This window comes from Aphelocoma coerulescens, chromosome 7 (genome assembly GCF_041296385.1).
Source record: "Aphelocoma coerulescens isolate FSJ_1873_10779 chromosome 7, UR_Acoe_1.0, whole genome shotgun sequence".
Taxonomy (NCBI): Eukaryota; Metazoa; Chordata; class Aves; order Passeriformes; family Corvidae; genus Aphelocoma; species Aphelocoma coerulescens.
The window spans coordinates 16,639,321-16,661,870 of record NC_091021.1 but is presented as its reverse complement, the minus strand read 5'-3'; the positions used below and the strand labels follow the sequence as shown (position 1 = coordinate 16,661,870).

Sequence of the window (22,550 nt, the reverse complement as noted above, 5' to 3'; positions counted from 1 at the left end):
TACTGGAATCAGGGTAACAGTAGAGTTTATGAAGGCCATACATAGAAACGGATTTTTCTCTTATTTTTGGGGTGGGGTTTTTTTGTGCCCCTGAGCTTGTTGCAGGGACAGAACACACACAGAGCTGTGTGGCAGCAGAGAAAGCAGGGGTAGGCCAGTTATGCTGAAGCGACCGAACAGGCTGTTGGATGCACAGGCAGATTATGACTGGGGGGGGTGTGCTATAGTCTATTTCTCATACATGTAAAGTGTTTGCAGTTTAAATTTGAAAGACTAAACCCACAGAACTACTGACACAATCTCTTTTAGAAAGTGTATTTACTTTGCCAGGGATTTTGCCCAGACTAAACCAATAGCTGGCCCCACCCTGAGCAGACAATGAAACAGTGTAATAAATAACCTATACAAGATTGCAATTACAAATATTTTGTTACATAATATAGGCTAGATAATGTTTTGGTTGATGACACATACATCCCAAATTGATCTAGAAAACAAGTGTGCATCCAGGGAATTTTTTTCTTTCAAATAATCCCAAAGCCTAAGTTAATACTGCATAGAAGCACGGTCACTCACATGCTCACGTGTGGGAACAGCCCTTTCAGCACAGCCTCATTCTCACCACCTGATGGAGGAATGCAAAAAAAAAAAAAAAAAAAAATTGCTGGATATGAGACTGGACGTAACATGGCTGAACCTGCAAGGATATTTCTCTTCAGTCTCTCAGTGACTTGTGCAAGAAGGACACGCTGCCTTGTGCTGGGAACATATTCTACCACATGCACTCACTCAAACATTGTGGTGGTGTGAAATTGCACTGGCATTACTTTTCAGGATTTTACGGCTTAACAGAAATGCTGCTTGGCGACCAGCCTTAAAGTGGAGCAAGGATGGCACCCAGTGGCCAAACAGATTCATCTCAGAAAAAACATGTCTCCCACTCTTCACTTTTGAGTGTTTTACTTATGAAAAGGTTCTAGCTCTAATATCAACTCGTTGGAAATGTCAAAAGCCTTTAAAGAACACTGCATTCTTCCTTTGGGGGACATTTATGTTTCTTGCTATAAAATACTAAAAACAAACAAAAAAAAATCCTGTAGAAATATTGCCATTAATAATTTAAAATCAACACAAGCAAACATTTATGACAAACAATTGCTTGCAACTGGAACACTGCACAGAAGCAGAAATAAAGAAAAATATTTTTTTCATTTGTAGGGTATATGCTAAGTTAAAAAAAATCCTGTTTTTAAATTCAGTACAGCTAAGTTCTTTAATTTTAAAATTAAAATTGATAATATCAATGCCAACAAGAAAGTTTCTATCTAAATAAAGTTTGGTGAAAAGCAACTTCATTTTTTAACCAGAAAATGCCTAGTTATAATTCTCAGTCTGCTGGGGCTACAGAAGAAATCAAGCACAGATAAATAAGGAATAATTTAAAATGTGAAATATTATGCCATTTTTATAGATTTCTTTGAAAATTCTTTCATGAGACAAAATAAACACTACCAATGGTCTTTCTGGAGCAGTTGGGAATGCAGGTCTCAGAAGAGTGAGCTGTCACATATAGGGCCAGCCCAAGGGATGTCTTATCAACTGTGTGGGGAATAATTTGCTCCTTGTTGGTGGCAAAATAACTATGATAAAGTCACACTGAAGAACTCCTACATTACCATCTTTCACTGAAGTACCTCAAATTTTAAATTATGCTGGCCCACTTTCAATGCGGGAGTCTTTGCTAGATAAATTTTTCTTCCTGTCTGAAAATCTTTCCTAACAGAAATTCCAAAGTCTGTCACTGACTGAAGTACACTGTGACTTTATTATTTGGCAAGTGTTGTTTTTTCCTTTTTAAATCATTCATCAGATATCCCTCTGGCTTGGATGGCAATGTAAATATATTCCATGCCTTATCACTTTTTGCATGGTTGCTGGCTATCTAGGGTAGCAATGTTGAACTGTGTTTATTCCTTGGTGTTTTCCATCTGACAAGGGATTCTTACAGAGTATGATGACCGATCAGATGGAAGAACAGACAACAGGTCTGTTGGGTACTAAATTATGTCACCTTCACTTGGGAGCACTACTGTGTTCCAACAATTGCTTTTTCTAACTTGTTTTTCTAAGCATTCTCAAGACCTGGACCAATTGTAGTTTTGCATATGGAAACAGATGCAAGAAACACAAAATTTCCCATGTGAATAACAAAAATCCAGTATCTGGGTACTGGAAAGTACTGCAAAGTAGCAGCATGCTTTTTTTAGTATGGACAACTTAATAACCCTAAGTGTTTTATTACTTCTCCGCTGAAAATGTCTGTTGTTTAAGTGTCACTGTATTACTGTGCATAATTACTAAGAAACTGAAAAACAGCCACTATTAAAGGCAATAAGTCAGTGATATTTTCAACTACATGGAATGTTTTTTTTAGTACTGTAAATATTAGAGTATAGCAGAAAGAATTAGAATTATCTAGATCAATTGAAGTCTATTTCAGCTTTAGAGATGAAGGCTTTTTAAAGTAACTAGTACAAAGACTGTTTTGATCATGCACATATTTTAATTTTGTTATTTTCATTGGTTGAAGTTTATTACTTTTTAAAGTATTTAATGAGGAGATTTAAGCTCTGGTCTAACTATGAAGTAGTTGATCTCAGAACTAGTCATTTATTATTTAATATTTCTAGGTACTGTGTGTCTTTACTCTGCAGTTAGAATATAAATGTTGATTTTTCCCTTCTTCTTTTTAATCATAACCCTTAAGATCCCTTCTTTTAACCCACAGTGTAAATGTATCCAAAGATTAGTCTGCATAGCATAAAGATGTAGGAATAAATATATTTTTCCTTTGCATATTAAAAAAATTCTACAGAAGTTCCTTACTGAGTTCTGCATTGCCCTTGCCCTGAAGCGATCCAGAATCTATTCCTTGCTGAAAGAAGCCTATATCTTTTAAAAATTATTTTAATGACTTGGCTAAACTAATAAATTAACAGAAAAAGTTGTCTGGGCATGATTATATGATTCAATTGTGGGCTTTAGCTAGATTCCAGGCCACAGGCTTCTTTCTTTTGCCTTAACTCTCTCAATCATATACAGTTTTTCCTCAAAAGAAAGATTTATTTTAAAACAGGATTTACTTATCTCCTACACTAGAAAATAAGCTTATCCTGCAAATGCAATACAGTTGCATCACACAAATTTGTTGCAGTCCAAAAGTAGAATTGTTGAAACCTTTCACAGATGTTTTAACATTTCTGTCCCCTCTTTGCAAATGGGAAACCAAAACATGAAGCAGCGCCCTGTCCTGCTCAGATAATTTGGCAGGTCAAGGAACTTGCCCAGTTAGACTGCAAACATTTAGAGGGTGGAAGTATCCTCACAACCACTACAGCCTCCCTTGAACTCCTCCAGAGTCAACAGGCAGGGCTGGCTGGACCCAGGATGGCAGCTCAGTGCTTGAGCCTCACCAGGCTAAAATACTCCTTGTAAACCTTCCCTCCACGAGACCTTGGAAAATTCATATTCCATTTGCCTAGAGGAAAGGGAACATTTTACTCTGGGAGCTCCATGTTTTCACCTGGAATAATAAATGTGGCCATTTTAGAAACACAAGAGGAATCTTTTCAGCAACCTTTTGCAGCAGTTTAATCTCATCTTGATTACCTATGCTGGAATTTCAATAAAACTGAATGTTGTAATTTTTGAAACCAAATTCAGAATTCCCACTAGCTTTTTCTATTAACTATTCCTTGAATTAAGGTAGGCACTGTAGTATGGCACCAGTCTAGCAGAAGTAATGCCTGAAAGGTGCTTCTCATGTCTCTGACGCATAAAATTAATCTTTCTTTATTTCTGATAAAACACCTCATGGAAGAAAATAAGCAAAAACCCTCAGGGAATATTATTTGAACTGAAAAAACATACCCCCCTGGTGCACTCCTTTCTGCTTTGGTGAGCTGTGCATTGGAGATTCCCTGACCCAGAGAACATCAGTCTCTGCCTTTTCCTTCTGCTAATTCATCATTTTAACTCATTAACATCTACAGTGATAGGTCATATAGTTTAACTACTAGTTTGCTGAAGAGACATTTTTAATCAGATTAAAATCTCCACCCTAATTTCATCTGATGTCCCTAAATCCAGACATTTTATGAGAAAATACCATGAACAGTCTTTCCCTACTCCACTTCTCCATGCCACTCCCTGTTCACTGAAACTGGAAAAAAATTGAACTACAAAGCACTTGCCTGAAGTCAGATGACAGCCTCACATTTCAGAAACTAGTATAAACACTCAGTATTTTATCATTATTTTCAGTGTATGCAATGTGTTCTTGACTTCTTATTTCCACGACAACTGAAGACATGGGCACATGTCAAAGTGTACAAAATAACGTAAATAAAGACCTTGCTTTCATGAATTAGGAAACTCTTAACACGGTGCTTTAGGTCTTATGTGGGCAGTGGATGTGGAAAAGCAGAGAAATAAACTGTGTTTTACATCTTGTGATCCTGTACCTTTCTCAAAAGGGAAAAAGGGAGCACAATTCAATTTCAATGCCCTGGTTACCCTCAAGTTTTCTTTAGTTTTTTTCCTATTGTTGCTATTTTCAGCAGAACCTGAGCAGCTGGAATAGCACTAGGGAAAAGCTCAGTGCCAGCCTGCACCCTGCTGTGACAGCCAAAGGGAAATGTGTGTGAGCAGCCTTGGAGGCCAATCTGGAAAATCCTGCAGCATGTGAAGAGCTTCGTGTTTCCCCACACATGGCTGGCCCACGGGTCGCAGTGCTGATGCTGCAGTGTGACTACGTGCTTGTGGGTTTGGTAAGCACAGGTCACCAAACATTGACACAGCAGTGCAATAGAACAGCAGCAGTGCATAAACCCCCCATATTCTATGGCAATATTTCATAAATGGTCCAAGACAAAGGCCACATTACCTTTCTGAAATTTAATTACTGAGGAAGACTATGAATTAATTACTATAAACTGCTAAAAATTATTTAATTACAAGCTTATAAAAGTAATTAAATTAGTTCTAAATTGAAAGATGACAATAACATAGCCAAGGAATGCCTTCCCTATTGCTTCAAAGATTGAAGATAAAATCAGTACAAAAATTTCATTTTTTTTTCATTGTGCTGCCCATTGTTACACATTTAAGGGTGCATAAGGCGTGAATAACAAATGGTAAATCATGCATAACTCGCTCCAAGTATCAAATTCACATAGATCTATCATTTTTCATGGATTCAACTCTTTACATTGTCATATACAGTAGCAGTCTTAAAAGTTGTTTCTTGTTTAGTTCAACTCTTTCCATCATTCTGTAGTTAAATGAGTGTTTTTAAGAAAGACACAAAAGCCTCCCTATGTGAAGGTAGATCTTAAATAGCCACACTTCAGGCTGCAAAATCGAGAAAGGCAGAAATTGTTATTCATGCTACATTTTGAATTGAAGATTCTGTAAATCAGGTGATACATTATTTTCCATTGTGTATCTCTCCTGTGTGCTGTTTGACCTAAAAAAGGGAATCTCTCACAGGGCTATAAATAATGCATCATAGTCATTAAATATTGATCTGATTAAATATTATACCATTGACAGCTGCGCAATTAGGCTTGCTTCTTAAAAATAGCTTCTTGTACACTGCCCATAATAGGACAGTGGTTACATATTCTCTTTGGAAACTACATTGGTTAAATTTAAAGGTGATGTGTGTTTGTTGGGCTGCTTGCTAAGACACAGGACTTGTTCATTACTGTCTCATAAATCAGTAACTCTTGCTATAAATATCCTGTCCTGGACACAATTCTGCGTTCTTTACTCATGTATCTATATCTGTCTAACACATAACTATATTTAGGCTCACAGAACTGGAATTTCAGTAAGAAGAAACCTGGCACTACAGGACTATCCTACAGGATAGCTTCAATCTTAGATTAATCAGACTTCAAGTGCCTTATCTATTTCAGTGACACAAATGCTTATAGCTAAGCACTAGCACTAGTACACAACAAAAATGACAAAATAGTCTTTCAAGTCTAAAATACAAAGGAGAACTGAGTTGCCACAGTTTCTAAAATCATAGCTTTTTCTAACTTTTTGAAAATAAAATTAATATTGATATGGGGATGATTCAATGGTGCATTACTTTAGCTTATCCTGCCAAAATTCAGTTTGAATTTAGCATAATTATGTAGATGCAAGTGAGGAGAAGCATTGTGATAAATCAGGCTGAAGACTCCAGACATTGTCAGAAAAATCTGCACTCAGGATGATGGGGTTTTTTGTTTTACTTGCAAATGCCCATGAAAAGCAAAGTTTAGTTTTTCTTCCTGTATCTGGAGGAATGGTATCAGAAATCTACTTAGCACACAGTAATGCGGCACATATCAGAAAACCTAAAAAATATTATGCAGTTGTGTGAATTTAACAGTATAATAAATTTTATTTATTTTTGGAAGCCATCATAATCTAAACCTAAAAATTAAAACCCAAAAATCTAAAAATATTTAGTATCCAATTGTATGACATGGTCTATTTTCATACACTCATGTTTCATTGTTCCATACTGTGAACTTCCCTCTGTATTTTTCCAGCTCCACCAGCAATAGTGCTTTGCACTTTTTCTCAGATAAACATCTGGAAAAAGGTATTTAATTCCTTAAGGGTTTCTTATTAACGTGGGGTTTTCTTCATTAATTCTTAGATGGGATTATAAGAAACAGAAATAAATGTCATTTATTTTACAGAACCTGGTCACAGTGATTATGCTTAATTCTTCAAAATATACCAGGTATATTTGTTAATTTGTATGTTTATGAATTCATCCACTAACAGTAAGAAATTACTGATGAAATTTCAAGTAAAAAAAAAATCAACTTTTACTAGTCTGCCTAGGCTTTCTATAATACAATAAGATAATTCACTGGTAAAAACCAGAGGAAAAATAAACTTCAAGTAGACTTGCAATTTTTCACTTTTTATCAGAATATTCTTGAGATCCTAAGCAAATAAAACTTAAAGGAGAAACAGTTTATGAAGACTATAAAAAATAAGATTACAAAGAGGGAAAGAAAAAACTTGTACTACAAGAGTATGTAATTATTTCCAAGCTTCTGGGGTCCAGTTACAATATGTTTGGGGTAATATGTTGAGAAGTTGCCACCTCAAATGCATTGTCACTCCAAATCATTAATTACTGCTAGGTGCTGTGTCAGTCAGGAGCCAATAGTGAGCTCCTGGCATTACTCTCATTTAGATGTTCCTATCCTGTGTGTGTCTCTGCTCTGACTGAACCAGGACATCAGGTAAATCGTAACAGACGTGTGCTCTGACATCTGCCAATAAATCACCACAGAGAGGGGGGACAGTTCTAGCCTCAAACACCCCCAGAGGGAGGGATGGTTTATTAGCCAGTCAAGTCTGGAAGATGACCCTAATATAACAAAGGGCTTACACAAAATATAACAATATAATGAACAGAGAAAAGAACAGTGATTTCAGGGTAGGATGCCTTGGGAGACCTCTGCAGGGAGACCGGCTGCAAGCAGGGAGATGGGAGGAATTTCATCCCACAGATGGATGGCCCTCTCTGGGGATGAGCTCTGTGTCACAGGCCCACAGGACATGCTGGTTGTCTCTGGGATTTTGTTCTTCTGTTTTGTTTACATCCAGTGATGTAAAGGCATTAACAAAGACTACTTGAGACTCATTTTGTCAGGAACTGAAAATGAGAAAACTGGATATAGGCAAGGGAAAATTTTTCTGAAAAAATAGCTTAAATTACTTTAAGCATAGCTTGGTTATATTCCTTTTCTTCTCATCTATGTTCTTCATTGGAAATGTATCTTTTGGCGTTATTAATGAATAAATGCTTTTCATTTCCTTTTACCATATTATTAACCATTAAATGGATAGTTGCATGCCTTCAAGGTAAACAGATCATAAAAAGACATTTCTTACTTGGAGACTGTTCTGTCTATTAATGAAGTCACCTGGGAAAACAAGTAGAATAGCTTCTCATCACACAAGCATCTGAGTCCAAAGGGTAACATAGCAGGCTGTTATTTCAACTGCATAGACTGTGAAAGAGAGTTGTCTTTCAGGGGCTGACAGCAATCAAGAATGGCCCTCTTGTACATACAAAGATACTGGTGGAATCCTGAGAGTCATAGAAATTGTATTACAGGTGCTTATTCTAAGGTAAATGGAAATACAAAAATAAAATAGCAAATTGATCAATCTTTATCCCTTTCTTTCCTCTCTCTCAACACAGTGTTTAGCTCCTTTTGCCAAACACTGAATACAACTTTTTGCACACACAAAAGTATTTCCTGTAGTGTTGGAATGATCTTCAAGCAAGACTTTAGTAATCTCATCTTCAGCACACACAAGTTTGAGTAACCGTACCAGTAACTACAATGGAGGTAGAATATTATACCCTTATCACCAGGTATCGATACAGAGTCTTAAGGCACAGCCATCATTTGGGCAATAATCTACAAACTAATTAACTAGCAAGAGCTGCCCTTCCTCAGCCCAGATAACTCATCAGAATCAGCTCTATGCCAGCCATGTTTTCCCCCTTTCACCACAACCGTCCCTGTGGTGCAGAAAGCAGGTTGCAGCCCGACAGTCAAGAGTAAGAATTACCACCCAAGAGCTATTTTGCAGCCAGACAGATGCCAGGGTTCCAGAGCAGGGAATGACAGCATTGTGGGGTCACAACAGTCCAGATCTCCTTCCCAGACTTCACTACAGTCTCTGATGCACTTTGTGTCCAGACCAACAGTGATACCCACCATGAGAGCCTCCCAAGCAGCTTTGAGGAGCCCTCCACCAGCATTGCCTCCTCATAGCCAAGGGAAGCATCACCAAGTTTCCCAAGTGCCTCCTCAAGCAGGAAAAGACAGTCTATCACAAAAGCAGCTCTGGATTGCTGGCAGTGATTAAAGATCAAGGTCACTGTTCCCCCCACTCTAGCCCATGGAAAGGCAGGATTCAGTGAGAACATGTAATTATTGGTCCCTAGCAATGCTGCACTCAGAACACATCACTTTCACATTCTGCCCAGGGTTCTTAGAGGAGTTAGAAGATTCCTCATCTTTCTGTCCAGCCTTCTGAGCCTATGCACAATCGGGATAGAGAATGTTTTGCTTTTTTAGTAAGCACAGGGCAGCTTCCACACTATAAGCATGGAAAGTTTCAAGTTCCTCTCTTTTTCTCTAGTCTCTCCCTCATCTCCTACATGGTATGACTTCCCTGTGATGGTTCCTGCTGAGGAGGCCACCAAACCCACACTGACATGCAGTGCCAGTAGCTGGTGCTGGCACAATGGGACTTTGCTGCTGTGCACCCACCACTGCAGCACTTGACCCTTTGAAAGACATCTTCCACCTTCCCTACTTAACAGCCTAACATGTAATACATCCTTTATAAATCATTGTTAATTAAGATTTTCTGCTTATGATGTAAAACTTCTCTCAGATAATCTACACTAATATTAATTTACTGTTATATTTTCAGAAATAAGTAGAAACTTAAATCTTACCTTGAATTTATCAACTTCTGCCTTCGAACATGTTGCATGATAAGACAACACCTGCCCCAGAACAAAAGATAAAAAACATTTTCATACACTTGACAAGTAGAAATATCAGGGCGCTGTACTGCAGTCTAATCAATTATGTTTACAGCCAATTTAATTAGCATTTATGTGATAATTCAGTTCTGATTGACAGCGCATAATAGCTAATTGCAGGTTATCAGGCATACACTTGGCATTTATATTGCAGGAAATTTTATAGGGAATAACGGACAGTAGGTAATTTAATATTATAAGGATTCCTACGTTATTCTCCTGGAGTTCTACAATCAAAAGAGAAAGAATTTAATGTAAAAATAACAGTAGATTTGCAGACTTTTAATAATGCCTTCTGCTATACTGAAAAGCTTTAATGCCTATACTAGTGGCACATCACTGCATCCAAATATCAGCACCTCTAGGTGCTATGTCTGACATTCTCTTTAATACCATTCTGGAGATGGCAGCATCAAATAAAATGCACAAAGTACTGCACACCTGCTCTTATTACCTACTAGTATGCATCCATTTATATGTAGTACATTCTACCCTTATGGGATGATACAAAGATTGAACAAGCACTGCAGAAGGTGCAAGAGCCATCCTGTGTTCTGGACCCACTGCGATCTCTGTGTATGGGATGAGCTGCTGGTCCACGAGGGAGCTCCAGAGCCAGAGCACTCCCAGCAAGGACAGGTCCTCCTCCCCACACTGCAACACCCAACCTGCTGATGTGCAGCAAGCAAAATGCTTCTCATTTTGAAATAATTTTCATCTATGAATGTCTCTGTTATTCATACAAATACCTAAACTGTATCTCATACGGCTTTGACTTGCAATACCTTGTGGTAGTAAGTCCCAAGAAATATTTACTATTATCAGTTTTAGAGATGCCACCTTTTACAGAAATTCATTCCTGCACTATAAAAGAATAAATAACAAACATAAACTCATTTATTCTGTACCCCATTTTACTTTGTATAATTATAACATCATGTCGTTTCTCAATCTATTTTTCTGTCCAACCATATTGCAACTTCTCTCAGAAATTGGTAAGATTAGTCAAACTACACCCTCTGCTATGACAGATGACACTTTGTACCAAAGTTCTCATCAAGCTTCTCCTTGATCTGTGTTCAATATATCCCTCTAGATTTTTACAGTCTTCCTTAGTATTTGTTATTCTAATCTTTTAATCATTTGGAAATGTTGTTTCCTTAATATAAAAGAAGTATTTAGCCTGGCTTTGAACCTTTCCTATAATTTATTTTTGTTTTTCTCTTCTATTTATTAGTCAATCTTATCAGAATACTATATGAAAACCTGTATCAGTATATCTGGATAAGAATCTTGTTATGATATATAAAAAGGTGCTTTATTTAACATCTGATATCAATGTAATTTTCAAGTGCCTTTCATTGCCATTATAGCTAAATATATAATACCAATGAAGTAATCTATTAGTGAAAAATGAATCCACAGTCCTTCATCTTATGCCATTCTACTGATCAGTACTTCACTCCTGCATTTTCCATCACTTTATGCAAATATTATCAAGAGCTGTTGCCCATTTATAGAAATAATTACTCTTCATTGAAGAATAGTGACTATTTCTCAAACCTATACTCTACATGTAATATATGGTTATTAGTCTTTTTTTAGATCAAAGAAAGAAGATGTATTTTAAACAAAAAAATTTCAATTTTCTTTTATTTCAGTAACAAATAACAAACTTCTATATTAAGTTTCATCCCTGTGTATCTGTGTGTGACATCCAGCACTGCTTGTTTTTCTTGCCAGCAGGAGCATTCATTCTAAGGCATCATATTGCACAAATATCTCGGACGTATGAGGAACTTGCACTTATTCATGGCTATGACATGTAAAGTATAAGAGATTTTGCAGGAGGCCTGAAAAAGGTAAGCTTTTAACTTTTCCTCCTAAATGGATAGATATATACAAATAATAAAGAAATCTGCTTATGCTTAGAATTTCTAACACCAACAGTCTTACTGCCTTTGGAAAGCCTTAATATGCCTGTGTGCATCACATGATAGAACCCCACTATGCAGATTAACATCTCCAACCCTAATGCAAAGAAAAAAAAGGCCCCTTTATAGCAATACAGTTGGGTTTGATTTTTGTTTTAATGGAAAGAATTCAATATCTCATTCAGACCAATGTTATTTTTGTGATCCTTATTGTAATGGTGAGTACTGGATAAACTTGAAGGAGTTACACAGGTAAAAGGTGCACACATCAGGGATAACTAGATCATTTTCTTCTCTTATCACACATGAAATTTAAAACAATACCAATACCTTAGTGATGTTACCCTTTTCATGTTTTAAGAGCAATATTTTAATATTAATCAGTCTTGCATAATGCTTTTTGAAAGATCTGAAATTTCATTCAAACTCCTCATAATTATTACTGTAGTAGGAATAATGTAAATTTGTAAAGCTATCCTCAAAACTGCAGGCTTTTTTCCCACCAAGATTATTTTTAATATGATAATGTTTCAAATCTCCAGATACATAACAGATAGCAGTGCTATATTGTTGAATCTGGTTGGAGAAGTTTAAATAATTACAGGTTTTTTTAGTATAGTGGGCTCTTTTACATGGGACACTTAGGAGAAAGAAAAGGTTTCATGAAGATGTACACATACGTCAAGAGCCACAGACTGTTTTGCCCAGGATTTCTTCACTTGGTCATACATAATTGTGTTGTTGATACCCAGGCCACAAAAAATAACAAAAGCCTAAAATTTAAAAAGAGAAAAAAGAAAGTCAAATATGAATCAATCATAATACAAGCACAAAAATGAATACTGGCTTAATCATTAAAAGAAATTGCATGGAAATATTAGGAATAATCATGTTTAAACAGGTTATCTTAGGAATGCAGGTGAGTCACTGGCCTCCAGATGAGACATTAGAGGCCAGAAACTTGTTTTAATTAGGATGCCACCTTCTAAGTGAGGATTTCTGAGAATTAACGTCAAACCACAAATATGGACAAGATATTCTCGCCCCCTCCCTGGAGTGGACTGAAGCAGATTACTCAGAAATACCAAATCCTACTGAAAAAGTATGTTAATGCTGAACTGAATGCCTCTTACTTCAAAGAGTCGCTGGTCAGCATCGTCAAAGGATTTCCCATCAAGCCTGTTCAACACTTGAGCTACCCCTTTAGAAAGAGTTAATATGAATTATAATCTTCATTCATTAATTCACAATGCAGAATGTTTTATTCATTGATAAAATGTGAAACATGTATTTCAAACTGAAAAGCAAAATGCAAATATTTATTCTGAAAATCACTAAACAGACAGACGTGTAATAGTTCGATTGTTTTGATACCAGTACTTTCAGCTGTTATTCCTTCCTCTCTAAGTATAATACTGCAAATCTAAAAGTTAGTCACAATGCTCTTCACAAAAGGTTAAAGATCTATTCGAGAAAAGAACTTCATCACTTTGCTAACAGCAATCATATAAGTTGTCCTAAAAATTTGGAGTTACCAATATAACTTGCTGAATCAGTACCTTCATTCCTAAACTCTTAGTTGGTTCAGCATCGTCTGGGTATATAAACCCTTTTTCACTCATGACTGGCTCATTAATTGACTGAACCAATGAAAAAATGCATTTTCTGAACTAATACTGCTTGCTACTGCAACAAACATTTCTATTTCATTTAGCTACAATAAGCCCTTAGAAAAACACTGTAAGAGTAATCAGCTCTCAACAGTTCAGATTATTTCTGCTTCTTGAAGATAATGTGCACTTCACAACAAACAACAAGATGTATTTTTAAAAGACTCAGTTCCCACATCATCTCTGCTAAAGAAGCTCAAAGATCCTGCATGACACCAAGTGCCTTCAGCAATGCACTACTGATCTCTCCCTGACAGCCACAAGGCACAGGGATCTAACTCTTATCCTGACAGTATAAATTGCTATTGCTTTGACGTCAGTTCTGTGGAAAGTTAGCAGAGGAATCTGGCACTGTTATTTCCAAATGCTCCTTTATGTGCCAAAAGCAGGTAATACAGGGCCAATTCCTGGGGTAGCATAGCTGCAAAGCATCCTATCAAAGATCCCATAAAACTCTGTCACATCCCAGTCCAGCAACCACCACTGCAACAGGCAACTCCAACTGCCACTACAGCCCCTCCAGCAAGTCTTCCCTCATTGTGTCTATAATTTATCATCAGAGGAAAATGACCACTTTGCTTGACTGCAGAAACAGTTGCCTATGTACTAAAGAGGGAGACCCAAGAAAAACATCAATGCATATAAAACATTTTTCACTAATATGGTTAGAATTTCTGTTTTCATCTCAATAAAGTTCAACACAATATAGAACTTAACAATGACACAACTGGAAAGCTGAAAAAGTCCATACAGTATCCAAGTCAAAACATCCCTTCTTGGATACTTAGCATGCATCCTAGGTACCGTAACTTCTTAACAATATTCAGCTGGGAAAAAGAAGAAAAAGGAACATAGAATTAAAAAGACAGAACTAAATTTACATTAGCACAAAATTTATGCAGCCATGAGGAAAGTCTTACCAATTATTTGGTGGGTGCTGTTCCATATAGGAACACACAGAACAGATCTTATGTGAAAGCCAGAAATTTGGTCAGCCTAAAATGTAGAAATGAGAGCTTCCATTAGTGGTGCTATTTGCAGCCTTTTAAGTCAGTAATAGAAATGTCAAGGAGTAAGTTTACATTTATAAATGTCATTTCATATGAATCAGCTCTCAGAAAAAATTCTGCTGAAACTTCATTCAAAGTAACCAAAAGCCATAAGGATTATGGCATAAGGAAAATTGCCGAAGAAAATACAAACATTGTCTTCTTTGCCACATAAAGCTTATACTATTTGACTCTGATTTGGCACTAAAGACAAATTACAATTGAGGCAATGTCCAGACAAATTCTGGATTACTTACACTAGTGGATTAGTAGAGATAACTTTCACTGAACAAGTTTGCCTTAGAAATACTCTTCCCAATTGTCAAACTGAAATTGGACTTACCAAGGCAGTTCTAAAAGGAGGCTTACAGGAAATACACATTTTCAGAAGGAAGGTGAGAGTAAGTAGGGAATTGTGCAGAAGTGCAATTTAGTAAGAAATGGAAGGATGGAGCCAAACCCTAGATTTGAGATAGTTTTGTTATGATGACAATTTACTGCCTCGTTTATTGTTTTCTATCTAATACAGTATACAACTTCACAATTCAAGTGTCAACTGATTCTCTCTTTTCTACAGCTAATAAGCTTTATTCTTTATTGTCACTGCTGAAAAATCTGATGAAAAGAAAACATTTTTTCAAAAGAGATTAGAGTAAGAGAGTGGTATGAGTCCACTCACAGAAGATCAGGAGATGTTCTCTTACTAAAACTGCCACTGCTAGAGGCAGTCTGTAATAGAAGAAAACTAAAAGACAGCAATAATTCATATATGGGAAGCAGGATGGCATCACTGTGATCTCCCAGCTAGCAAAAGATGTAACTGAGGTTGTAATTAGATTATTGCCTATTTATACATACTCAGAACTCATCACTGAAATCAGTGTGGAGTGCCACCTAAAATCCAGAGGAGTGGGGGAATAATTGATTCAGATGTATGTCTTAAAATGAACTGCAAAATACTTTCGCATTAAATTCTTGGTGAATGAGTTGAAAATTGAGCATCAATATTTCCAAATGAGAAGTAGTGTTCTGAGAAGAAAATAAGAGATGATTTTCAATGGAAGCAGAGAACAGAATATCTGTTCATAACTACAAATGTATGTTTGATTCTATCTAAGTAATAAGGGATACTATGTTCCTCTTACTACTCGACTGAAAAAACAACTGACTAGAAAATCTGAATTTAAGAATTAAATTTTCATAGAAACCCATCAAAAGAAAATAATTATTGCCCTTTGTATCATTTTCTTTTCACTATATAAATTGGGCAGTGCCTCCAACTTGGAAAGGACTAACTGGGAAACAAATAAGAGACAGCTGAATTATTCAGGACATTATATAATACAAGTACAATTGCAAACATCAAGGACTGGCATGCTTTATGTTAGCATATCTAAACACCCCAGGCATTATCTGTACTTCTTGCAATTCTGAACAGATTAGCATCAATGCAGTTTTCTTTTATACTTTTACAGCAGGCCCCTTTTATTTTTCTTGTTTCGAAAAATTCTGCTGGTTTGAGAGATAATCCCTTTAATGACACATGGAGTAAAACTGGAACCAAGCAAACTCTCAGCATGAAACACTTCCAAGTACACTTACTGTAGTGAATATATTTTAGGAAGCTTTCTGACCAAGGGTGTCCGCTGATTAATGTGCTGCCCAACTGCTGGCCAAGTCCTCCATAGTAATGCTGGATTAGAATTCAGTGAAGATTTTGTCCTTCTATATGCCTCTACCATTTATTTAGATGTTAAGTATACTTACATTTTTATCTGTAGCTACAGCTTTCTAGCTGAGGCTGGAATGCATACCCTAAGATACACAAACAACTTATATTGGGAGTAATATGTATCTTGAAAAAGCACCCAATCCAGTGTGTATTTGAGCAAATTAAATGGTTGGTTGGCTAAATTAGATCACAAACAACATTTGTCTGTCTGGATACCAGCTCTGTTTACACTCCGTGTGTGTACAGCCCCAGTCACCCCAACAGCTAACAACACTGGTGCTGCTAACACTGAACACCAACAAATTTTCAGCAATAAAAATCACTTTGCATAAATATCAAGGCAATTGGTAGAGGAAGTTATCACTTATAAATAGGAAAAAAAAAAGAATCATGGACAAAGTAACTGCTGAAAGTCATACACTAATTCAGTGATCTGTGTTTACTGTATAAAGCCATATCAACAACAGAAGACCAGAAGGACAACTTACTAGAGAGAAAACATAATTCAAAATAAATATTCACGTTTCACAGCCACTTGGATATAACGATAAAATTTTGATATTAGTTGCAGTGCCCAAAAGTAATAAATAATTACATTTGTAAAAATCTCTCACCTCAGCATCAAAGCGAGGATCCTGATAGGCATCACTGATGTTCACTGGGAGACCTGTGGAAGCGACGAGTTCAGCAATGCTGTTATTTATTAGCCAGTCAGAATAAGATGATTTTTCCATGCTGTCTTTGAAACTATCAAAATGAAGGGCAAGGGAAGAAAAGAATACAGTCAACGTTAATTGAAAGTCCAGCATGTCTTACATGCACATTAATAGAAACAGCAGAACCATTCACAATTATTAATGGTTAGAAAAAATTAACTGTAGAAAAAGAATTTAGTATTATTTGAACAGTACCTCAAAAATTCTCTCCTTTACATGACTCTTTCTATTGAAAATAGCACTGGTGTCTCAAGTAAATCAAATATTTGATAAATTTTACCTATGAATCAACAGTGGGTTATGTTGTAAGTTTCTGTATGATACAGGCCTGCTCATGAAAAGTAACCAGACCTAAATCATATTTTCTCTAGAGCTACCTGAAAATATATACTTTTAAGATTTTTTAAATTAATCTAATAATCTGAGATATTTTCAATTCTTATTTTCAACAATTTTCCTGTCAAAATGACTTTTTTTTCATTTTGGCATCTGGCATCTGAAATGCCAGATCTGAATGGCTGAAGAAGGGATCATTAAATAAGTCTTAAATCAATACTGCAAGCATATTACAGCAGGTGGATCCAAGTAGTCACACAAAACATGAAGGTTTCCTTTTCTTTTTACCTGGTTGAGCTTCTTCCACAATTATTGAGGGGCTAGAGAGCTATCTCTAAATGAGCATAAGACACTAGAATTATGGGCTCAACTCACCACACTCTGCCACAGCTTCTCCAGAAAACTCAGTGTCTACACAGACCTTAAAGTCCTCACCTCATACCTCACCAAATCAGCAGGAAAGTTCTCATTGACTTATTTCAGGCAGGTTCTTGACATTGGCAAAGTCTGGCTACTCATGTGTGAATAAAAAAAAATGCCTGTTGTCTTAGTTTTGAGAAGAAAGCTGATAAATTTTCAACACATGAGAAACATTACTTAGAAAAAAGTTATTAAGAAGCTATGGAGAAGACTACAATAGCTTGAAGCTTTGCAGTAATGCTCATGAATGAAAGCAGGCTGCACAATAGAATCCTTGAAAGACTCAATCAAAGTGAAAGGATTGATTTTTGTTGCCTGCATTGATTTTCTGGAGACTAATTCAATGACGCCACTCATCTGAAAGAAAACTTAATATTCTTAAAAGACTATAAATAAAAATAATAATGATTCACAGAAATCTAAAGGAATCAACTTTCATTTGGGATAACAATTTTGAGTGATTGTAATAAATGTTATGTGTACACTTTGACAGAGACCTTTACCTAAATTTAATGGGTTTTGAGCTAAGTAAAAAATCACATTTATAATTTAAAATTTAATTAATAATTTAATTTATTTCAAATACTTCAGAATCAAAAAGTCTTTAAGGATAAGGATGTAATTTCAAATGCATAGTTCCCAGTTCATAACTTATCTGAATGCTATTACCATGTGTATATAAGACACATAAATCAAGACTGCATTATGGCTGTCAAGCATTTTAAGCAGCAAATGAATTCAAGTAAAAGAAACAAGATAAAATTCATGAAGAAGTTTTAAGAGTAGGTTCTGTTACGTTCCTAACAAGCACTCTACACCCATACTCTAGAAGACAGGTGCGTCATCCCAGGGACAGTGGTGGTAAAACAGTTGAGGGATTTCAGCACTTCCTTTATACCAGCCCCAGTGGGAAGGAGCACAGATCTTTTTGCCCACACAACTCATACTCTGGCCCAGGCAGGTGACCTGTCCACTACAATTGGTACTCAGGTTAGAGAACTGTCATCTCAGCTACCTGCTAAAGTGTAACCTCATCTGCCAAAACCACTGCTTCTGTGCAGGAAAGACACAGTCAGCAGCACATTCCATCAGGCTCGTCTTCTTCTAGATCATATCTGAACTGAGCCCTCAAGGATTCTGAGATTTATGTAATATTTTTCTCAAAGGGAGAGAAAATTTAGGGGACTTGGCAAACTTGTACTTCAAGAACAAAATCACTGGCAAAAACAAGAGCATCAGTGTGCCAGTATGAATAATAAACAAACTTGATCATGGTGTGTGATGAAAAATTGCAAACTGAACAGATAAATAAATGCAAGCGTGGCCTTGCAAGGTATTTCTTCACAACCAACAGCAAAGAAAATATATATGAGTATTTATTATGTTATGTAGGGATTAAACAGGTGAGCTGCTATCAGGCAGATAAGAGGAGGGCAAAAGAAAAGCCAACTTCTAAAACTGTGTGAGAAAGTATATTATGGCATGAAAGTCATATTGTCTTAGGCATGAAAGTCATATTGTCTTAGGAGATTCTTTCTCATTTAGATAAAACTTATAACAAGAACTGTTCCCAGCCAAAAATCTCTTTGGACTTCAACTAAAATTTCAAAGAAATAATATTTTTCTTAACTGCTGTAATGATGAAGAAACTCGGCTTGCCATTTTTTTCCCACATGAAAAGTCTCATGACTTTACATCAGTTACAGCTGCAGAATGTAGAATGAAAAGGGCAAAACTCACTAGAAAAATGTTCAAATGTCAAGGGCTCACGGCATTGTTCTGTATCCTAAATAACCTTTATTTTTCCACAATAGTGCCAATAACTCAAGCTGTGCCTGTGCTAGATCCAAATGTGCCATCATATTTGCCAGTCTAACCTTGGTCTTTGTAAAACCAACTTCACTCCCCACAGGAAAAAAAAAAACAAAGAAAAAGCAATACATCTTTATATTAAAATACACAGAAACATACCTTTATGAATCATATAGAGACTAGCTAACAGGTGCATGTGTTTATTCATGTCTTGGACTAAAGTTAAAATAATCTTGACTTGACTACATGCAGAGCAGGCTACTATAAACTGCTTTGTAGCAACATGCTAATATAACTATGGTAACAAGAAATAAACCAGCTTGGTTATCTTGACACCACTCTACATTGTTTTGACTAATCTGGCTACAGATCAAGTTTGAGAAAAACAGGAATAACAACCACATCCCTTGATTCATACTCCTTTCCCCAAATAAAAGAAATGTATTTTCACCCCCTAGGAAAGACCAACTGTTACTCAAAAACTCTTTGTCAAAAGCAGTAACTTGTGAATCCCAGATGAATCAACAGATTATTTATTCATATTCAAATCTTCCTATTTTTTTATTGCTTGTTTTCCATTTGCTTCACCATTCCCATACCAGGACATGGAAGAGAGATAGCTTCTACCCGTATTTCTGTGTGGCTGTGGACTCTGCTGTCAGCTTGCATGTCTTAGAAATTTTCTAACACTACCCATTTTTCTAATGCTGCAAAATCAATCCATGAAAAGGTTTATCATCATGACAGTCATTTGATATGGAAAATTCTCCTTTAGAATCAGCATGAATTAATTTGCATAAAACCTGTATGATAAACACTGAGCCCTGAAAGATTGGAGAAGTGTTCTCACAATAGGCCTGAATCTTTATCTCCTCATTTGCTACATAGGACATTTTAGGTGAACTGCTACCCGTGGTATAAGCTGGTAGGGATTGATATAATAACCCCACATAAACAAAAAGCTTTTACTACTTTACATTTGCCCTTTATAAATGTTTAAATACAGATCTTACCAAGCAAAACATATACTTCTATTTTGACTGGGCTCCCAAACAAGATTTAGTCACAGGAACACAGTTTCTAGGAAATACATGTGCTCTGAGGTTTCTAGGCTTTCCAATTTGACAAGAGCAGAAATAAAATTTTTATGGAAACCTCTCAACACAACTGTACAGAGGCATTTTGTAAGAGATAACAATCTAAAATAATTTTGTAATTTTTACTTCAATATTATTCATGCAAAACAACACCTGCATGTTATCAATGAGCAAATATAAAAAGTCAGTTTTTTCCTGGCTTCTTACCTGAGACACTGATACAATATTAGTGCATATATACACACACAAACATACATACGTAAGAAAATATAGGCATGTACATTTATTCTAGCAAGTCTCCAATAGAAGCAAGCAGGAGACTTGTCTGCGTAACAAACATAGGTTCACACTCTTCAGTCAAACCTACTCAAAGCTCCAGAAGAAAATAACATATTGACCAAGCAAACTCTAAAACTATGTGAAAAATGAAGTTATTTATAACCATGGAAGACATGAGCACTAACCTGTTCTCAGTATCAGCACTGCATTTTGGAGATAACAACTCAAAGGATTTTGTAAATTTCACCACCTGTCACAAAAGAAGTAACTTTAAATTGTTATTAGATGAATAAACATCTAAGAAAAGAGTAACATAAGGTTCCTCTATTTAAACTGTATTTTTATCCAATGGTCTTAGGATAAAAATACAAATCTGTATTCTTTCAACAGAGAATTCATGTTCAAAATACACACTGTTCACAATTCCCTAAAAAACAATATCAAATCAAATTATATCATTAGATTTCTTCCGAAAACTATTTTCCACAAGAGTATATGCTTCCCATTTAAAGGCTTTCAGGACATGAATTACAGAGCTTTACCCAAACTTCACTTTTTAAATCCAGGAAAATAAAGAGAACGGCTGCTTTGCATTACTAACTGCAACCAATCACACTTGAACATACGTGTCAGGAGCACATAAGTGAAACATCTTAAGAGTGGCTAAAAGTGACACAGAACAGAGGCCACATTTTTGGATGTGTCCCCATCTTCAGTTCTGAATCATAAAAGCTTTCTGCATAATGTGCAAATGACAGTATTTTAGACAAGGTTAGATACTGAGTTACTCTAGAGAGATCTATTTTGATATATATGTTAGCCCTCCAAAACAGGGGAAAGTCAGGGAAACAACTGTTTTGGCACTTGTAAAAATTACTGAGTGGGTGGCAAGATGCCATTCTCCTACTCCAAATTAGCCTAAGATTTATGACCATTTAGAAAAAGTTTAGGCTTTTTGTCCATATTTCACAACTTAGTCTAGAGGAATAAGAACTCATTGCTTGTGGTTTGGCAAAAATCCCTCCAAGCTCAAAGGCAGAAATAGTACCAAGAGCAGAAAAATGAACTGCCACCCGCAACTTGCTAACACAATGGACTTTTCTGTGAAAAATAAAAATCATATTATAAACACAGTGACATTTCATAAGAATGTAGTAGAACTATATCTTGTAACAGTAAAATTGGGGAGGGGGAGTGGTATTGGAATCTAGAAAGAGAAAATAAACTAGAAACATAAAATTCTATAGTAGAGAACATATAAATGAAATAAAAACCTTGATCTAGCTTTTAGGAAAGCTGGTATAATTTAGGGCATACTCCACTTAAAGTTCTTAATTTTTATTAACTTAATGAAATGTGAATCATATCTTTCCTCCAAGGAAAAGAATGGGGATTTTTTCTGCCATACAAACAAATGTAAGATTCTGTCTCTGACTTGTCAGTTCCAGCAACAAATAGTTAACTGCAGAATCAGTGAATACAAAATAATACTTGCGTAGAAAAAAAAAGATATTACAAACAATATTTTATCCTTCAACCACTTCTCAAATCAGTAGAAAGGAGGGCAGCTTGTATGGAATAGTCTGAAAACACTGGAGGGAGCTACCAATATAAAGGCTGCCACTTATTTTATTACTAATAACAACACTCATAAAAACTTTAAACATTTTTAAAGAGGCTCTCATACCCTATGAATATCAGAACTGTAAAGTCCCAGTGAAAGCCCCTGCCAAAACTGTGTGAAAACCAACTCTTGACAAATACTTTCATACAGTTTACATCCATCTGTTCAACAGAGCTCCGCAATGAAAAAATTACTCATTGGTCAAGTGGATAGAGCAATTGCAAAAAAC

At 36.0% G+C, this 22,550-nt stretch overlaps 1 protein-coding gene across 20 annotated transcripts in view; it reads right to left on the bottom strand.

The window, feature by feature from the left end:
* PDE11A (phosphodiesterase 11A) overlaps nucleotides 1-22,550 on the bottom strand; it is a 112,531-nt gene that overhangs the window by 42,825 nt on the left and 47,156 nt on the right. For all 20 annotated transcript variants that reach the window (XM_069020557.1, XM_069020561.1, XM_069020558.1 and 17 more), the window contains 6 exons: nucleotides 20,883-20,947; nucleotides 16,652-16,784; nucleotides 14,177-14,252; nucleotides 12,720-12,787; nucleotides 12,267-12,359; nucleotides 9,563-9,613 (listed from right to left, as the gene is read on the bottom strand). In XM_069020557.1, the coding sequence (XP_068876658.1) occupies nucleotides 9,563-9,613; nucleotides 12,267-12,359; nucleotides 12,720-12,787; nucleotides 14,177-14,252; nucleotides 16,652-16,784; nucleotides 20,883-20,947 (486 nt within the window). The remainder of the gene's footprint in view (nucleotides 1-9,562; nucleotides 9,614-12,266; nucleotides 12,360-12,719; nucleotides 12,788-14,176; nucleotides 14,253-16,651; nucleotides 16,785-20,882; nucleotides 20,948-22,550) is intronic.